At 35.7% G+C, this 20,407-nt stretch overlaps 1 protein-coding gene across 1 annotated transcript; it reads left to right on the forward strand.

Annotated features, from left to right (window-relative positions):
- The first annotated feature begins 340 nt into the window (after window positions 1-340).
- Window positions 341-18,842, forward strand: LOC130681469 (trimethyllysine dioxygenase, mitochondrial-like). Its single transcript, XM_057494725.1, has 5 exons — window positions 341-376; window positions 757-933; window positions 15,760-16,039; window positions 17,557-17,676; window positions 18,712-18,842. The coding sequence occupies exons 2-5, from the start codon at window positions 780-782 to the stop codon at window positions 18,731-18,733; spliced, it is 576 nt and encodes a 191-aa protein (XP_057350708.1). The 5' UTR covers window positions 341-376; window positions 757-779; the 3' UTR covers window positions 18,734-18,842.
- Window positions 18,843-20,407: the final 1,565 nt, after the last annotated feature.

A 20,407-nucleotide genomic window follows, 5' to 3' on the forward strand; every position in this document is an offset into this window, starting at 1 on the left:
TTTCATTCATTATTTAATCTGTCCATCTGTGAGCATATTTTTTCATTCAGGTTTCCTTCAAGTCCTTCAGGATAGTTTTATAGATTTCTCTGTAATAGTCTTCCACGTTTTTGTTTATACCCAGACACATTATAGCTTTCATTCCTCTATAAATTTGATCTCATTTTTATTTACTTTTTCTAAATGAGTAACCTAGTGTATAGGAAAGTGTTTGATCTTTTGGTAGCTTCTTATTTTGTTATAACTTCAAACTAATAGAAGTTTCAAGAATAGTACAAGGAACTCCTTTATATCCTCTATCCACCTATGTTTCCTTTTTATATGCTTGAATGGTTTCATTTTTGAGTTTATGTTGGAGACCTGGTGACAATATGAGGTATGAACCCAATTTTATCTTTTTCCAAGTGGCTATCTAGTCCCAACACCATTTATTTTAAAAATTCATATTTTCCCCAGTGACTATAGCTGCCAGTTTATTACATACCAAATTACTATATGCATTCAGGTATATTTTTGGGCTTTTTATACTCTTTTATTGTTTTATCTGCGTATTCCTATGCCAACATCACACTTTTAATCATTGAAGTGCTATATCTAGTGTCTCCTTGTTTCTTGGTGGAAGACTTTTTGAAGAAAGTTTTCTGGCTAATGATTTTTTTAAGTTTTCCTAAATAAATATATCATATGTTATATATTATATTTATTATAAAAGAAATAATATACTAAATACTAAAAAGTAATTGTTCTTTTCCCTAGAATTGCAGTATGCTAACACCGTGATGCGCTTTGATTATGTTTGGCTTCGAGACCACTGCCGCTCAGCATCTTGCTACAACTCTAAGACTCACCAGCGCAGCCTGGACACTGCCAGTGTGGATTTATGTATTAAGCCAAGGACCATTCGTCTGGATGAGACCACACTCTTTTTCACTTGTCAGTGGACAGGAGATTTGGTCTTCTTTAGGGTACTCTTCTAAAGAACAATTTGCAAAAGAATGGTTTGCCCCTTTCCAAAATAGGATATTCTTTAGTTACTTCTTTTTCCTCTGTTTAGAAGCATGTATTTTTTGAGCCTTTTATTTTTCTCTTTAAATAAAATTGCTGTAGTTATTGGTTTACAGGCTCCTCAAGAGCTTCCCAGGTATGATCTGAAACCTGCACTGACACTCAGAGGTTGGGGAGAGACCAAAGAAAGAGGCGAGCCACTCCAGATTGGTAGGTGGCATGTTTAATAAACAAGGGAACTTACATGGCTTGTCTTGGATGGCCGTAAGAGCAACAGATCTCCACAACCACCAGCCAAACCTTAAAAGTTTATACAGAAGCCTTAGCTGGATTTAGTCACATATATTTCACAAATGGTCTTAATGTTACATTACTATCTCAAGGCTGTTTCCTTTGGTCAGCCTCTGGGAGTGGGGAAGGCAGGCAGAACCCAGGTTCCAAGGATATGTGAAGATGGAGAGGAGCCTCTGAGTGCTGAGGCTCAGCTCACAGGTCATCTTTTTTGGTGACTTCTTCAAACAGTAAACCACAGCTAACATCATACATTTTAAAATTATTTTTTCAGCTTTATGGAGATATATTTCACATATAACATTGTGTAAGTTTAAGGTATACAGTGTGATTACTTGATATCTGTGTACATTGTGAAATTGTTACCAAAATAAGCTCATTTAACACATCCATCATTTCACATGTGTGTATGTGGGGAGAGCACTTCAGATTTACTCTCTTATCAACTTTCAAGTATATAATACAATATTATTAACTATAGTCACCATACTGTGCATTAAATCTCCACAACTTACCTTTTTTATAACTGTAAATTGTACCCTTTGACCTCCATCACCCATTTTCCCAAATACCCAGCCCCTAGCAACCACTGATCTACTCTGTTTCTATGAGTTCTTTTTTTTAGATTCTACATATAAGTGAAATCATATGGTTTCTCTGACTTATTTCACTTAGCATAATGGCCTCAAGCTTCATCCATGTTGCTGCAAATAGCAGGATTTCCTTTTTTATGGCTGAATAATATTCTACTGTGTATATGTACCACCTCTTCTTTATCCATTCATCTATCAGTAGTCACTCAGGTTGCTTCCATATTTTGGCTATTGTAAATAATGCTGCAGTGGACATGGGGGTGCAGATATCATTTTGAGTTAGTGTTTTCTTCTTCTTTGGACAACCAGGATTATATTTGCTGGATCATGTGGTATTTCTTTTTTTAATTTTTTGAGGAACCTCCATACTGTTTTCTATTGTAGGTGTACCAATTTTCATCCCCACTAATAGTGCACAAGGATTTCCTTTCCTCCACATCCTTGCCAGCACTTGTTTATCTTTGTCTTTTTGATAATAGCCATCCTAAAAATTGTAAGATGATATTGTGGTTTTGATTTACATTTCCTCCCTGATGATTAGTCATGTTGAGTACCTTTTCAGCTATCATCGTACTTAATGATGAGACTGAACACTTTCCCACTAGGATGGGGAACATGGAAAGGATGTCTAGTCTCACCACAGTTATTTAACACAACTCTGGAAGTTCTAGTCATTACAACAAGCTAAGAAAAGTAAATAAAATGCATGCATATTAGAAATCAAGAAATAAAACTCTTTGCAGATACATGATTATATCAACTATCCAAAATAACCTGCAATAAAGCTCCTGCAACTAATAAGTGAGTGTAAAATGTTGAAGGATACAAGGTCAACACACAAAAACCAGTTGCATTTCTATATACTTACAATGAACATGCAGAAACCAAATGAAAAATGCCCATCTACAATTGCTTCTAAGAAATTTAAATACTTATGTATAAATCTAACAAAGTATGTACAGGATCTGTATGATGAAAATTATAAAATGCTAAAGAAAAAAATCAAGGTCTAAGTACTTGAAGAGGCAAATCATGTTCATAGACTGGTAGATTCAACATATAAAGATGTCAAATCTCTCCCAAGGTGATATATAATTTTAATGCAATTCCTATCAAAATCTCAGCAAGATGTTTTTGTAGATATGAACAAGCTTATTCTAAAATTTAAGTGGAAAGGCACATGCCATTCAATGGAAGAAGAATAGTCTTTCAAAAAATGGTGCTGGAGCAATTGGACATGTATAGGAAAAAAATAGAACCTTAACCTAAGTCTCACACCTTATATAAAAATTAACTCAAAATAAATCCTCAACTTAAATGTAAAACATAAAACTATAAAACTTCCAGAAAAGAACATAGGAAAACATCTTCTGGACATAGAACTAAATCCTGACTTGGACTAGGACTGGACTCTCAAAACTCAACTTAGAACAACAAATAATCCAATTAGAAAATCAGTAAAAGACACACACAGATATTTCACTGAATAGGATATGCAAATGGAAAATAAACACATGTAAATATGCTTAGTATCATTAGCCATTAGAGAAATGAAGGTTAATATCACAATGAAATTTCACTGTATACCTGTGACTAAATATGACTAAAATAACAAATAATGACAACATGAAATGCTATAAAAGGTAGAGTAATTCTATCAATTGTACATTGCTGGTGGGAATGTAAAATGGTACAGCAACTCTGGAAAACAGATTGTCAGTTTCTGAAAAAACTATACAACCCAGCAATTGCACTTCTGGGCATTTATCCCAGAGCAATGAAGACATATTCACATAAGAACCTATACATAAATGTTCACAGTAGCCTTATTTGTAGTAGCCAAGACCTGGAAATTACCCAAATGACCTTAAAAGGGTAAATGGTTAAACAAACCATCCATATAATGGAACACTACTCAGCAATAAAAAAGAATGAACTATTGACACACACGACAATTTGGTAAAAACCTCAAAGGAATTATGCTGAAGGAAAAAAGTAAATCTGCATGATTCCATTTATGTAACATTCATAAAATAACATGGTTATAAAATTAAAGAAGAGATTAGAAGTTGCCAAGAGTTATAGATAAGAGGAGGAGTGGGTGTGGCTATAAAGAGGTAATATGAGGGAATCTTGTGCTGATAGTACAATTGAGTATATTGACTGTACTAGTGGTTACACAAAAGTGCACATGTAATAACACTGCATAGAGCTACACACACACAAATGAGTATATGTATAACTAGTGAAATCTGAATAAGCTCTATGGATTTTTCCAATGCCACTTTCTTGTTTCTGACATTGTATTGTGGTTGTGCTTGTGCCTTTCCCTGAGCCTTCCCCAATGTTAGCATCTTGCATGACCACAGTGCAATATGCATTTCTCTGCAACTTCCTGTGAATCTATAATTATTTCAAAAGAAAAATTATTTGCAACAAAAGTATTTAGCATCAATACATTTGACTACAATTTCTCTAAAAAAAAGGCCATATAAATTTCTATTAAAAAATAACTGCCTTCACAGAATACTTGAAAAATATAGGACAAAGACTAAAAATCATTAATATATAAAGTGCTAATCCCATTTCTAATAAAAGCACTAGTATTTCAATAGAAAAATGTGAAGAAGTAAACAGATCATTAAAGCATGAGTCAGCAAACATTCGGACCAGATAGTAAAGATTTGTGGGCTTTGTTGGCTATGGAGTCTCTGTCACAACTATTCAACTATTCAGTTCTTCAGTAGTAGGGTGAAAGCAGCCATAGACAAAATCTAACCAAATGGGCATACATAATACCAAAACAGGTATTACAAAAACAAGTCCCACACAGGTTTCGCCCATGGGCTATAGTTTGGTAACCTGTGCATTAAAAAAATATAGATGTCTAACAAATGTTCATACTAGCTTTATTATTAAGATAATAAATTAAAATTTACTTATTAAATATATTTTACTTATTAAATTAGAAGAGTATATTTTAAAATAAGAATACTCAGTTTTGATGGAGATGCATATGTTGTTGGAGGGAATGAAAATTGGTAGACTTTCTATAAGGTAATTTGGTTATGTTAATCAAGACATTTTTTGGAGAGAAAAAAGATGGCAGACTAGGAAGGCAAGGTGGAAACTTCTTCCCACAAACACACCAAGGAAGCAACTGCAGCAAATACAACTAACCCTGAAAATGACCTGAATACTGCAGAACAGACCATCTACACCTGGTAAAGAAGAGAAGACAACACAGAAAAGGGTAAAGTGGCAGAGCTGTGATCAAACAGGATCCAAGCCCCTCCCAAGTCCTTGCCCACAGATGGGAGGGAGAGGATAGGTACTCAGGAAGTCTGCACACCTGGCCCTGGAGATCTGCTCTGGGAACATGAGCCAACATTGCCTTAGGCTCTGGTGATTAGCAGGGCTAGACACCAGGGAGAGTTGGAACACTCTGGAAGATTGAGACTTCAGCCACTTGTGGAAGACAGGCATGCTGTACTGGTTTGTTGAGACCCAAAGCAGAGGCAGCAGTTTGAAAGATTTGCCAGTAGTGGGATGGGTACCAGAGGGGCAAGGGTTGGACAAAGCTCTCAGAAGAAAGGGCAGGTGGATGATACCTCTCCAGCCCTCCCTTGGCCCAACAGGTTGGAAACTCTCAGGAGCACCAGACACTCCATCCCCTTCACTGGCAATACAGCCCCACAGCTCCTTCCTGCACACACTGCCAGCCAACCCACTCATCCCAGAAGCAGCATCAGACTTTTCTGCCTGGCATACAGAAGGAGACTCTCCCAGCTTTCTCAGCTCCACTTAAGCCCAACTTGGGAGGCGCCTGCAGCAGCCAGCTCTGGGAGCTCCTTTCTCCCTGCAGATGGCCAAGCCCAGTGCTGTGTGCTTGGCCACAGCCTGGGGAACCCAAATGACTCACTGCTGCAGCACCCTGCCCTGCCCTACAGCTGTGCAACTGCCACACCTAACCTCACTAACCCTCCAGCCCTGCCATCACACAGGGCCAGCAGAGGGTAGCCCTGCCCACAATTATCTCAGCAGAAACCACTGCTCTGAACACAAAGGTCCAGCTGAGGCAAACTGACAACTGCAGAAGACTGAGACTACTGCCAGCAGACAGAAAGGTGGCTCTGCCCATTAGCCACCAGCTGCAAATGGGGCTCCACAGCAAAGGAGAACCAGGCACTGGAGAGCAAACAGTCTTGAGCTTCTGGGCACCACAGAACACCTTCTTCATAAAGTCACTATCCTCTAGACCAGGAAACAGAAGATCCATCTAATACAAAGGAAGAAACACAGAAACCCTGACAAAATGAGTAGGCAGAAAAATATGTTCCAAACAAAACTATAGGATAAGACACCAGAAAGAGGGCTAAATGAAATGTAGACCAGCTATGTTGAAAAATATTTCAAGGTAACAGTCATAAATATAATCACTGATCTTCAGAAAATTATTGATCTCAGGGAGGACTTCAACAAAGAGATACAAGAGCTGAAGAAGAGCCATTAAGAGCCGAAGAATACAGCAACTGAAAAGAAATATACAATGGAGGGAATGAGTTAAGAGATTTCTGCAAGTAGAGGAGACAATCAATGAGATGGAAATCAGAGAACAGGCATACAGTGAAGGTGAGGAACAGAGAGAAAAAAGAATTCCTAGGAATGAAAGGATGAGAGAGCTGTGTGACCAATCCAAACAAAACAATATTTGGATAATAGGGGTACCAGAAGGAGAAGAAGGAGACAAAGGGATAAAAAGTCTCTTTGAGGAAATAATTGTTGAAAACTTCCCCAATCTGGGGAAGGAAATAGACATTGAGGTCATGGAAGCACAGAGAGCCCCTAACAAAAGGAACCCCAGGAAGACAACAAGATATATAATAATTAAAATGGCAAAGATTGAGGATAAGGAAAGAGTATTGAAAACAACCAAAGAGAGAAAAAAAATTACTTACAAGGGAAACCCCATCAGGCTATCAGCAGACTTCTCAGCAAAAACTTTACAGGCCAGAAGGGAGTGGCAAGAAATATTTAATGTACTGGAACAGAAGGGCCTTCAACCAAGAATCCTCTACCCAGCAAGATTATAATTCAGATTTGAAGCAGAGATTAAACATTTCCCAGAAAAATGAAGGCTCAAGAAGTTTATAACCACTAAACCAGCATTACAGGACATGTTAAAGGGACTGCTGTAGATGGAAATATTCCTAAGGCTAAATAGCTTTCACCAGTGAAAATAAACCAACGGTGAATGTAGTAGACCAAGTACTTGCCAAGCAAATGTGAAATTAAAATGATAGTAATAAAACCAACTATCCATAAAATCAGTCAAGGGATATGCTAAAAGTGCAGATTATGACATCTAATACATAAAAATGTGGAGGAAGAAGAAGAGAAGTGCTTTTAGATTGTGTTTGAAATACAGCAATCATCAACTTAGTATAGACTGTTGCATAGTCAGGAAGCTATCCTTGAGCCTTATGGTAACAACAAACCTAAAGCCTAAAATACACAAAAATTTGAAAAAGAAATCCAATTACAACACTAAAATAAATATCTAATAAGAGAACAGTGTAAGAGAGGAAGAAAGAAACAGAGGGGAGCTATAAAAACAACCAAAAAACAAATAAAGTGGTAATAAGTACATACCTATCAATAATTACCTTAAATACAAATGGACTAAATGCACCAATAAAAAGACACAGAGTGACAGAATGGATAAAGAAACAAGACCCATCTATTTGCTGTATAAAGTAGACTAATTTCAGACCCAAAGACACACAGACTAAAAGTGAAGGGATGAAAAAAGATATTTCATTCAAATAATAGGGAGAAAAAAAAGCAGGAGTAGCAGCACTTATATCAGACAAAATAGATTTCAAAACTGCAGCAAGAGACAAAGGCAATACATAATGGTAAAGGGATCAGTCCAACAAGAAGATATAACAATTATAAGTATCTATGCACCCAGTATAGGAGCACCTACATATGTAAAACAATTACAAACAGAATTAAAGAAATTGCAACACATTCATGTTAGGAGACTTCAACACACCACTCTCATCAACAGACTGATCAACCAGACAGAAAGTAAGTAAGGGACAGAGGCACTGAACAATACATTAGGTCAGATGGACCTAACAGACATCTACAGAATGATACACATTCTTCTCAAGTGTACATGGAACATTTTGCAGAATAGATCACATACTAAGCCACAAAAAGAGTTTCAGTAAATTCAAAAAGATTGAAATTGTGCCAACCAGCTCCTCAGACCACAGTGGTATGAAACTAGAAATAAATTAGACAAAGTAAACAAAAAAGCCTGCAAACACATGGAGGCTAACCAACATGCTTCTAAATAATCAAAGGATCAATGAACAAATCAAAACAGAAATAAAGCAATACATGGAAACAAATGAAAACAGACACACAAAAGCCCAAAATCTGTGGGAGGCAGCAAAGGCAGTTCCAAGAGGAAAGTCCATAGCAATACAGGCCTACCTCAAAAAACAAGAACAGTCCCAAATGAACAGTCTGAACTCACAATTAAAGAAACTAGAAGAAGAAAACAAATGAAGCCCAAAGTTATTAGAAGGAGGGACATAATAAAGGTCAGAGCAGAAATAAATAAAATAGAGAAAAATCAAACAATAGAGAAACAGTGAAACCAAGATCTGGTTCTTTGAGAAGATAAACAAAATAGACAACCCCTTAGCCAGACTTATCAAGAAAAAAAGAAGGCATACACAAATAAACAAAATCAGAAATGAAGGAATAGTCACAACAGATACCACAGAAATACAAAGAATTATTAAAGAATACTATGAAAAATTACATGCCAATAAGTTGGACAACCTTGAAGAAATGGACAGATTCCTAGAAAAATACAGCCTTTCAAGACTGACCCAGGTAGAAACAGAAAATCTGAACAGACCAATTGCCAACAATGAAATTGAATCCATAATTGAAAAACTCCCAACAAACAAAAGTCCAGGACTAGATGGCTTCACAGCTGTCTACCAAACATTTAAAGAAGAGCTAATACCCATCCTTTTTAAAGTTTTCCAAAAAGTAGAAAAGGAGGGAACACTTCCAAACTCATTCTATGAGGCCAGCTTCACTCTAATACCAAAACCAGACAAAGACACCACAAAAAAAGAAAATTTTACACCAATATTCCTGATGAACATAAATTCAAAAATTCTCAACAAAATAGTAGTGAACCAAATTCAAAAATACATCGAAAGGATCATCCTTCACAACCAAGTGGTATTTACTTATTTCAGGGATGCAAGGATGGTATAATATTCATAAATAAATCAATATCATATGCCACATTAACAAAAAGGATACAAACTATCTATTGAGACAATAGATGCTGTAAAAGCATTTGACAAAAATCAACATTCATTCATAATAAAAACCTTCAACAAAAGCAGTATAGAGGGAAATACCTCACCAGAATAAAGGCCATATGTGATGAACCCACAGCTAACATCATACTGAATGGCAGAAAGCCAAAAGGTTTTCCACTAAGATCAGGAACAAGACAAGGATGCCCACTCTCACCACTTTTATTCAACATAGCACTGGATGTCCTGGCCATAGCAATCCGAAAATACAGAGATAAAAGGCATCCAAATTGGTAAGGAAGAAGTTAAACTGTCACTATTTGCAGACAACATGATATTACACATAAAAAACCCTAAAGACTCCACCACAAAACTACTAGAATTAATAACTGTATTCAGTAAACTTGCAGGATACAAAATTAATACAGAGTAATCTATTATAGTCCTATATACTAACAACAAACTAGCAGAAAGAGAAATCAGGAAAACAATTCCATATACAATTATGTCAAAAAGAATAAAATACCCAGGAATAAACCTAACCAAGAAGGTGAAAGACCTATAATCTGAAAACTAGAAGACACTCATGAGAGAAATTAAAGACACAAATAAATGGAAATCTATATCGTGCTCATGGACAGGAAGAAGTAATATTATCAAAATGGTCATCCTTCCCAAAGCAATGTACAGATTCAATGCAATTCCTATCAAAATACCAACAGCATTCTTCAATGAACTAGAGAAAATAGTTCTAAAATTCATACAGAACCACAAAAGACCCAGAATAGCCAAAGCAATCCTGAGAAGGAAGAATAAAGCAGGGGGGATCTCTCTTCCCAACTTCAAGCTCTACTACAAAGCCACAGTAATCAAGACAGTTGGTACTGGCACAAGAACAGAGCCACAGACCACTGGAACAGAATAGAGACTCCAGACATTAACCCAAACATATGTGGTCAATTAATATATGATAAAGGAGCCCTGGACATACAATGGGGAAATGACAGCCCTTCAACAGCTGGTGTTGGCAAAACTGGACAGCTACATACAAGAGAATGAAACTGAACTACTGTCTAACTCCATACACAAAAGTAAACTTGAAATAGATCAAAGACCTTTTATGGTTCATAAGTCATGAAACCATAAAACTCTTAGAAGGAAACATAGGCAAAGATCTCTTGAACATAAGTTTGAGCAGTTTTTTCCTGGACACATCTCCTCAGGCAAGGGAAACAAAATTAAAAGTGAACAAGTGGGACAACATCAAACCAAAAAGCTTATGTACAGCAAAGGACACAATCAGCAGAATGAAAAGGCCACCGACAGTATGGGAGAATGTATTCATAAATGATTTATCCAATAAAAGGTTAACATCCAAAGTATATAAAGAACTCATATGCCTCAACACACAAAAAACACACAAATAACCCAATTAAAAAATGGGCGGAGGACCTGAACAGACATTTCTCCAAAGAAGAAATACAGATGGCCAACAGGCATATGAAAAGATGTTTCATATTGCCAATTATCATGAAAATGTAAATCAAAACCACAATGAGATACCACCTCACTCCAGTAGAATGGCCACTGTCCAAAAGACAATAAACAACAAATGCTGATGAGGATTTGGAGAACAGGATATCCTCCTATACTGTTGGTGGGAATGTAAGTTGGTACAACTGCTGCAGAAAGCAGTATGGAGGTTCCTCAAAAAACTAAAAATAGAAATACCATTTGACCCAGGAATTCCACTTCTAGAAATTGACCCAAAGAAAACAAAAATCCCTGATTTGAAAAGATATATGCACCCCTATGTTTATTGGTGCATTATTTACAATAGCCAAGATATGGAAGCAAGCAAAGTGTCCATCAGTAGATGAATGGATAAAGAAGAGGTGGTACATGTATGCAATGAATTATTATTCAGTCATTAAAAAAAAGAAATCCTGCCATTTGCAGCAACATGGATAGATCTAGAGGGTATTATTCTCAGTGAAAAAAGCCAGGCGGTAGAAGACCTAGTGTACAAAGCATAACCATTTGAAGTCTTTGTCAAAATGAAACAAAACAAACCAATTAAAGAAAAATACCCAAGAGGCCTAGGTAGCTAATTGATTTGTACCAATTTAATAAAACAACCAGACAAATCAGTGAAAATTTTTACTAATTCAATTAAATAACATTTTCAGTTAGTAAAATTTCACCAATTTCAATAAGCTCATTGTCTCAACTGACTGGTGGTTTAAATCAACAGATGAATCGGTATAATGATAGCTTCATAAAGAAACAGTACAATAATCAGGAGATAAATCATAGAACTCCGTATTAATTACATAAAGAATGCTAATATTTAGGTGCTGTTTGATCATCTCATCATGCAAAAAGACTATGATATTAATTCTATTTCCCAGAATGCTTCATAATTATTACTACATACTTGATATTGGGAATCAATATATCCTATATTCCACTGTGATAAATATGCCCTTCATATTGTACATAAGTCTTTCTTGAGTTTTAAGTGGAAGCAGTAGCCTCCTAATTTGTATCGTACCTATCTGAGCCCATCTTTCATGCAGTAGTCAGAATAATCTTGTTATAAACATGAACTGGAACATATTCCTCCCCTTATCAGAATGTTTAATGTCCCATTATCCTAACGATAAGGTCAAAAGTGTTTAAGTGGCTGAAAAGGCTGAGTTTTTCCTATAGCTACCTCTGCCCTGCTTTAGTAAAACCACTTACCTTTTTGTTTTCAAAGTTTTTCCCTTACATGATTTCCATTTCTGTAAGTGTTCCAGTCTTCTCACATAAGGAAATGAGGACATTCAAATTCCATCTACTTATGTCAACCTGCTTACCTATTCTCCCATCTTTGAGTTCTTCACCATACTGAGTTTAAGAGAAAACTTTCCTGACCCTGTAACTAGGAAAAATCTTGCTATATGTTTGCGTATTAACCTATATTGTTCTTTTGGCAAGAGTTATCACATTTTTAATGACTTTTCAATCTTTCCAACTTGTTTTAAGACCCATGATCATAGGGCGATATGTGTTCTCTTCATGCAATCCACAGGATATATTACATCTATGAGTAGATATGTAATTCATAGTTATAGATGGAATTGCTCAAGGAAGTTACATACTGATTAAAAAAGAAAAGCAAGTAAAGAAGCTTAGTAATTTATTTGGTCACCAGAATACTTCATATTTAATATTTACATTTGTAACAGAGTCATTTGATTCCAAGCTGTTACATTCACACATTGGGGAAACAGTTTCACACCTCAGGAAGCAGTGACAATTTTTCCTTGGTGGTATGCAAATGAAACCAATTCATTCATTTGCAAGTGAACTCATTCATTAATTCATTCATCCAGTTAACATTTATTGGTCACTAAATGCCAGAAGCTGGAGGCTTAGGCATACATTATTGAATATTGAGTCTTGTTTTTGAATAACTCACTGTGGAGTAAAAGAGATGAACCACTAGCAGATAATTACTGTATGATTTTATAATTTCTCTAATTAAAGCAAGTATAGGGGCTATGGGATCTCTTTAGTTTTCCATCAGTTGTTTTAGCTTTATGTAGACACAGCCTTATGGCCTATTTTTTGTTCACACTTTATTGACAGAATGAGTAAACAATCATAAGAAATTGAAGAAAGATATCTTGAGATAAAAACACAGAAGTGGATTTACTTGCTTCATACCAACTTCATCAAACTCACATCTTGCTTAACAACTGTCCTCACCATTTGATTTTCTTCCTCTCATTGAATATTAGGAATACTATTCCTTACTTTATGATCTACCCAATCTCACACATAGTAAGTTTTTTTTCTGACACTAGAAGCTCATCAGAGACCTGTTCATCTTGCATCCTGGTTTCATGAAACAATGCACAGCCTCTATCTATATATTTTCCCAAACATAAAAAAAGTAATGTAATTCAAATACATTAACATTATTTTAAGTGGAAATTTCAGATGATTTTGACATGGTATCACCTCAGGAAAATGTGTTTCCTGAGGTAGCCTGTCACATTGGTTGATTTAGTGACAGAATGTTTTCTGTGATGAGTTTTTGTGATCTTACCCCAACCTAACATCTTAGCTGCCTTTCTGCCTACATCTAAACATTGAAGTGACATCTTCATTGAGTCGTTCACAATAATACCTGGATATTATCTTTGAGAATTACAGCTAATTTAGAACCCAATAGTATGTATACATAATTTACATTGTTCAATTAAATGTGCAATACCTTGCATGAACCTACAGTGAATCATCTGCCATCCAGTACCAGTTATCCAGCTGTGTTTGCTCTTGCCCATGTTATGCAAAAGTCTGCTTTGTTTTGCTTCACTCATGTAATTGTATGTCAACAACAGATTGTGAATGCTGTTACTCTATCATTTACTTCCTCTTCCAGGTTATTTATATATATCATATTATCATGTGTATGTGCATGTATGTGTGTTTATGTGTGTTTGCAAAAATGAGAGTACTGAAATAATGAGAGTACCTGAATAAGGATAAGATAAGATATTTAGGTGTTCATATGAGGGTATTTTTGTACTAGAGAAAAAAAATCTTAAAATTTTACCTAATTTGCATTGCATAAATAAGACAGCATTATTTATTTTCTGAGACTTTTATGTTGAATTTATTAATCTTCTTTATTCAATCTCTTTTTATTCTTTCTTTCATATTTTATTCATGAAACAAATATTTACTGTATACCTAGTATATTTCAGCCACTATGTCAAATGCTAGTGATTAGTGGTGAACAAGAAAATGTGGACCTTGCTTTACCTTCTAATGTAAAAAAACAGACCAAACCCAGAATTGTAAATTGAAATAAGTATATATGAAGCAGTACTCCCTTTTTTACACTTGAATGCTTCATACCACCCCCATTTGTTTTACTCTCCTCCTTTTTAATGCTTGAATGCTTTGTATACAAAGTAAAGTTACCTTTCAGTAAGGCAAAAAAAAATAAAAGAGCCAGGCGGAGAAAGACAAATACCATATGATTTCACTTATTTATGAAATCTAAAAACAAAACAAAATGAGCAAAACAGCAGTAGATTCAGACACTGAGTAGTGACTGGTGGTTACCATGGGGGAGGGGTTGAGGTATGTGTGTGTGGAGGATAAAGGAGATAAAGGGGCACAAAAATTCTCAATCATAATACAAGTTGGTCATGGGGATAGTAGTACCACATGGAGAATATAGCCAATAATTCTGTAGCATCTTCCTATGTTGACAGATAGTAAGCACACTGGAGCAGGGAGTAAAGGTTTAATAATATAAGTAACTGTTGGACCACTGTGTGGAATATTTGAAGCCAATCTAAGATTGTATATCAATGATATTTCTATTAAAAAATTAAATTGGTTAAAAAAAGACTTTGGATTTAGTAATTCCACCTTCTATGTTTCTATTTCAAGAAAATTATCAGAAATATACACAAGGATGATAACTATTAAAAGTGAAATTTTTCAAAAATCAAAGTACATGCTCCAAAAGATGAGACTACCTACGTAAATTTTGGTAGTACATATTCTGCAAATTACAAGACACTTTATGAAGATTTAATTTTAATGATAAATCATTAAAATGTTAAATGACAAGGTACAACCTTTCATATACATACATATACACACACACATATACCATCTGGTTTTATCTGCTTGTAAAAATGATGAGCATAGGTGATTTTTCTATTTCCTCCTTTTTCTCTCAAAATTTTTTATACTTTGTTATCAAAGGGTGAGAAGCCAAAGAGAGAGAAAGCAGAGACAGAGGCAGAAAGTTTAAGAAAAAGAGAGATAAAATTCCAGCATAGCCTTTCTCTCCTCTTGCTGTATCCTTTGCTTATTCTGATGATTTTCTAAAGCATTTTGCTTCTTTGGCACAGTGGGAAAAGTAACTTGTGAAGTCACTTCATAATGTATCGATGTAATATCATTAGACCAGAGTGCCCTAATTCATTTAGAAGAGGGAGGAACTGCAGGAAGCAAGAGGCCAGAGTTCTAGTTCCAACTGTGGTACTTATTGGCTGTGTGATCTTGAGTGAGTCGCTGACATTTTCTACCATTAGTAAAATAATTAGACCCTTGTATCTCAAAAAGTTTGTGTAGAGAGGTGAGAATGGGGGCAGGGAGAGAGAGGAGTAGCCCAAAAAGTAACTGGGATTTTTGTCATTATCATTCTTTAATGATTTAATGAATGCTCTGAAAGGTCCTTTACTATGTAACTATAATTTCATAAACTTACTTACCTGATGGGGAGATTTATTTGTTCATTCATTGACTTATTAAATCATAGTGCTCAATTCACAAATACTTCTGTCTTAGAAACATTCTAAGCACTCATTTTAATTTGGCTTCATAAACAATAAAACATTGGGTAGTTGGTTGCTAAAAATAAAATTCTTAAGCAGTAAATTATTGGCAGTATTCATAATTACTGTTTGTAATCCCTCTCATTTTTCTCTTAAAAGGGCCAGATGGTCATGTGACTAGATATGATTTGGATTGGCTGGTGAAAAACAGCTATGAAGGGCAGAAACAAAGGATCATCCAGCCTAGAATTTTATGGAATGCTGAAATCTTCCAGCAAGCCCAAGATCCATCTGTAGATTTCCAGAGCTTCTTAGAAACCAATGAGGGACTAAAGGACTTTCTGCAAAACTTTCTGCTCTATGGAATTGCCTTTGTAGAAAATGTTCCTCCCACTCAAGAAGACACAGAGAAGTTGGCAGAAAGGATCAGCTTGATCAGGTAATTCATTAGTTCCCTGTTATCTGCAATTTATTTCCAGAATATGAATACCCTTGTTTTTAATCTAGAATATTTTGTGGCCTGAATAAGGGTATTCTCATTTATAGTGCTGTACTTGAGGCTTGGATTTCTAATCTCTAAAGACACGTATATGTTTATTATGATGAAGACTTCAAAGTTACTGGTATATTTTTCGAAATCCTCAAAGTGAGAGGTACCACTGTATACAAGAAAAAACACTAACTGAGTAAAGAGAACAGGTAGTAGTGTGAGTTCTACCAACAACCTGTCTTCCCATGTAATCAATAAAAGGATTGAATAAGATGGTGCCAGACTATCATACAGTTTACTTTCTATGATTACTAAGGTTTCTTCAGAGACTGATAGTTAATAATACTGCCTTATACCAGATAGCATTTAACCAGCATATTCACACCCATTATTTTCTTTTGGTCATTACAGAAATCCTGGTAAGTGTGTGTTTTATCCCCTATTCTACTGATGAAGCAGTTGAGTCTCAGATACGTTAAGTGCCTTGCCCAGGATTGCTCTGCTAGTAAGCAATTCAGGTTCAGATTCCGGTAGGATTCAGAGAGATCAGATTTCCTGATCCTAAATACAGCGTTCTTGACACTTGCCAGTCTGAATTTCTAGTTAGTATATAGATGGATCTTCTGTAGTATTAAATGAACTTACTTTATTATAATTATTACTTTCCTTTTACTTAATAGCCAGATATACTTCATTGTGTAGTAGATAGTATGCTAGGTCATTTGCCCTACCCCAATAGAGTATAGTCAACATTTGTCAAACATTCAGTCTAAAACACAATTTGAGAACTTTCAAGTAAAAGAAGCAATAAATAACCTGAGAATGCTTTAGAGATTATAGTTCCAGTGGAAGAACACTTCCTGTATAGACTCTGAGGGTTCAGAGAATAACATGAACTGAAAGCTAAGGAATTAAAGTGACCTTCAGTCAGATCCTACCTTACCGGGAAACTAACTATAAAATCAGAACCTGTGATGTATATCTCAAGAAGAGATACACCAACAGTGATACAGCATCTCACTAAATACTTGGTAACATAAGTATCCTTTTCTTTTTTTCTTATTTCTCCATGTACAAGAGATAGATGATAATTTACATTAATTAATTCTAAAATTAGCTGCATAAAAACATCTTTTTCTTTGCAAGGAAGGTGAGCACAGGAAAGAACCTTGAATATGAAAACTATTAAAAGTAGGCACATGAACAGAGTGGAATGATTCCCTAATGTTTCAGACTACATTATACTTCCACAGGTTTCCCCTGACTTCATAGAATATTAATAAGTAACAGGATTGTTAAGACTGGTGGCATGTTCAGCTGCCATCATCACCTTATAGATGGAAATCTGGAGCCAAAAAAAAATCTATTGTTATTTGTGAATAATTAAAGAAATGACTAGAAAGTTTTAAAAGATAAGAATGAAAATTTCAAATAGCTAAAAGATAGTCCTGTATTTCATTTGACAGAGAAACTATCTATGGAAGGATGTGGTATTTCACTTCAGACTTCTCCAGGGGTGACACTGCATACACCAAGATGGCTCTGGATCGTCACACTGATACTACCTATTTTCAAGAGCCCTGTGGGTAAGTGGATTAGAATTATCCATAGTGGGTCTTTACTTGTGTTGGTCTTGATTAGTTTCTTCAGTCATTTTCCATTCTACTTGAACCAAGATCATATCTGCTGCTGATGATTTGTGTAAGTATTTATTTCTGTCTTCCTAGAAACATGAGCATTTTGAAACACCATAGCCCAGCCTTCTTTAGACTTACAGGAATAAAATTTGGGGGAATTATTGAAAATCCACCTTACTATATAAATGGACCTTAATTTTGTTTAAACTACACTTTTTTTCTCAAAGTGATTACAAATAACTTACCAAAAAACTATTGTCTAACCATTAGTTTTGAAATTCATATAGTTTTCTTATATTTAGTTGTTATATTGCAAAGGGGTCAATCTTCCAAACACAGCTACCTTGGGTATTATATTTAAAGGCACTTGAATCCATTTTACAAGAAATTGGAGAGAAGGAATGAATGAAAAATAACCTTACATGGAATCAGAAGCTATTGAGCTTTAACTGAGATATAATTGACATATATAACATTGTGAAAATTCAAGGTGAACAGCCATTATATATAGCAATATGATTATCACCATAGACAACAGAAAGTAGATCTTAAATGTTCTCACCACAAAAAACAAATGGTAATTATGTGACATGATGAATAAATACCTACTTAACTTTCCTACCATTTGCCTCTTATTTAGAGGTACTTCTGTGGTTGTTATTTTGTTGTTTTATTATTTATCTTGCTTCTGCATATAGATGATGAGCCAGAGGCACAAAGATATTAGTAAAGTGAGTGTACATATGGATTTATAAAGACAATATGAGAGGGTGATGAACTGGTGGTGTGTTGAACTGTTATCTTGATCTCATAGAGGGAAATCTGAAGCCAGTTTATTCAATTGATTGTGGTACAATTGATTTCCTTCAGGGTTTGTAACTTAAGAATGTTTGGTTTGGGGGAGGAAGAATAAAGCAGGTTTTAGAGCTCCTGCTCAATGTTATCAATATATGAGGATACCAACAGTTTGCATCCTTATTCTAGGGAATACAGAAGGAAAAAATAAGAAATAGGATGAGAAGCAGCTGAACAGGGGCTGAGGTTCAAATATTGACTAACTGTTCTCTCTGCCTACTACCAGAGATAAGTAGTTTTCTGTGTTTTTAGTTTAATCCTTCCTAATCAACAGCAAGGACCAAGCACATTTATTAACACTTTAATAAGAATGGTTAAGAAAGGACATCATCAACAAAACGAAAAGGCATCCTACAGTATGGGAAAATATATTTGTAAATGACAGACCCGACAAGGGGTTAACATCCAAAATATATAAAGAACTTACATACCTCAGCACCCAAAAAGCAAATAACCTGATTAACAAATGGGCAGAGGATGTGAAGAGACGGTTCTCCAAAGAAGAAATTCAGATGGCCAACAGACACATGAAAAGATGCTCCACATCACTAATCAGGGAAATGCAAATTAAAACCACAATGAGATATCACCTCACACCAGTAAGGATGGCCAGCATCGAAAAGACTAAGAACAACAAATATTGGCAAGGATGCGGAGAAAGGGGTACCCTCCTACACCGCTGGTGGGAATGCAAGCTAGTTCAACCATTGTGGAAAGCAATATGGAAGTTCCTCAAAAAACTAAAAATAAAAATACCATTTGACCCTGGAATCCCACTCCTTGGAATATACCCAAAGAATACAACTTCTCAGATTCAAAAAGACATATGCACCCTTATGTTCATCGCAGCACTTTTTACAATAGTCAAGATATGGAAGCAACTTAAGTGTCCATCAGTAGATGAATGGATAAAGAAGAGGTGGTACATATACACAATGGAAAACTATTCAGCCATGAGAAAGAAACAAATCCTACCATTTGCAACAGCATGGATGGAGCTGGAGGACATTATGCTCAGTGAAATAAGCCAGGTGGAGAAAGACAAATGCCAAATAATTTCCCTCATTTGTGGAGTATAACAATGAGGCAAAACTGAAGGAACAAAATGGCAGCAGACTCAGAGACTCCAAGAATGAACTAGTGGTTACCAAAGGGGAGGGGTATGGGAGGGCGGGTGGGGAGGAAGGGATTGAGGGGTATTATGTTTAGTACACATGGTGTGGGGGATCACGGGGAGAACAGTGTAGCACAGAGAAGGCACATAGTGGATCTCTGGCAACTTGCTGCACTGATGGACAGTGACTGCATTGGGGTATGGGCGGGGACTTGATAATATGGGTAACTGTAGTAACCACATTGTTTTTTCATGTGAAACCTTCATAAAAGTGTATAACAATCATATCTTAATAAAAAATTAAAAAACAAAACAAAACCCTAGACAACACACCACCCTGGGACTCTCTTGTCCCCTCCTGGCCTGAGCCAGGAGCTCTGTCCTTTTGCTTTATGCCTAAATAAAAGTCTCTGCCTTGCTCTCCTAAAAAAAAAAGAATGGTTAAGAATTCAGGCTATGGCACCAAGCACATCTGGATTTGCATCCCAGCTGGAACATACATTAATTAGCTTTGTGATCTTGGACAAGTAACATTTCTGTGCCTCACTTTCTTCATCTATAAAGCGGGACTAGCAATAAAACCTATGCATTGTTATTGCTTAGGGGTTAAGTTACACAATGTACCTAAAGTACTTGGCACACTGCCTGACACATGTTTTAAGTGTTCAATAAATACTAGCTATTATTGTCATTTTAGCCATTTTCATCATC

This window comes from Manis pentadactyla, chromosome 18 (assembly GCF_030020395.1).
Source record: "Manis pentadactyla isolate mManPen7 chromosome 18, mManPen7.hap1, whole genome shotgun sequence".
Lineage (NCBI taxonomy): Eukaryota > Metazoa > Chordata > Mammalia > Pholidota > Manidae > Manis > Manis pentadactyla.

Excerpts from the sequence above, each read along its gene's own strand:
- LOC130681469 (XM_057494725.1), top strand. The coding sequence starts at position 780 with ATGCGCTTTGATTATGTTTGGCTTCGAGACCACTGCCGCTCAGCATCT. Across the intron at positions 934-15,759 it reads GACCACACTCTTTTTCACTT|GGCCAGATGGTCATGTGACT; the intron begins GTCAGTGGACAG and ends TTCTCTTAAAAG. Across the intron at positions 17,677-18,711 it reads TATTTTCAAGAGCCCTGTGG|GGAATACAGAAGGAAAAAAT; the intron begins GTAAGTGGATTA and ends TCCTTATTCTAG.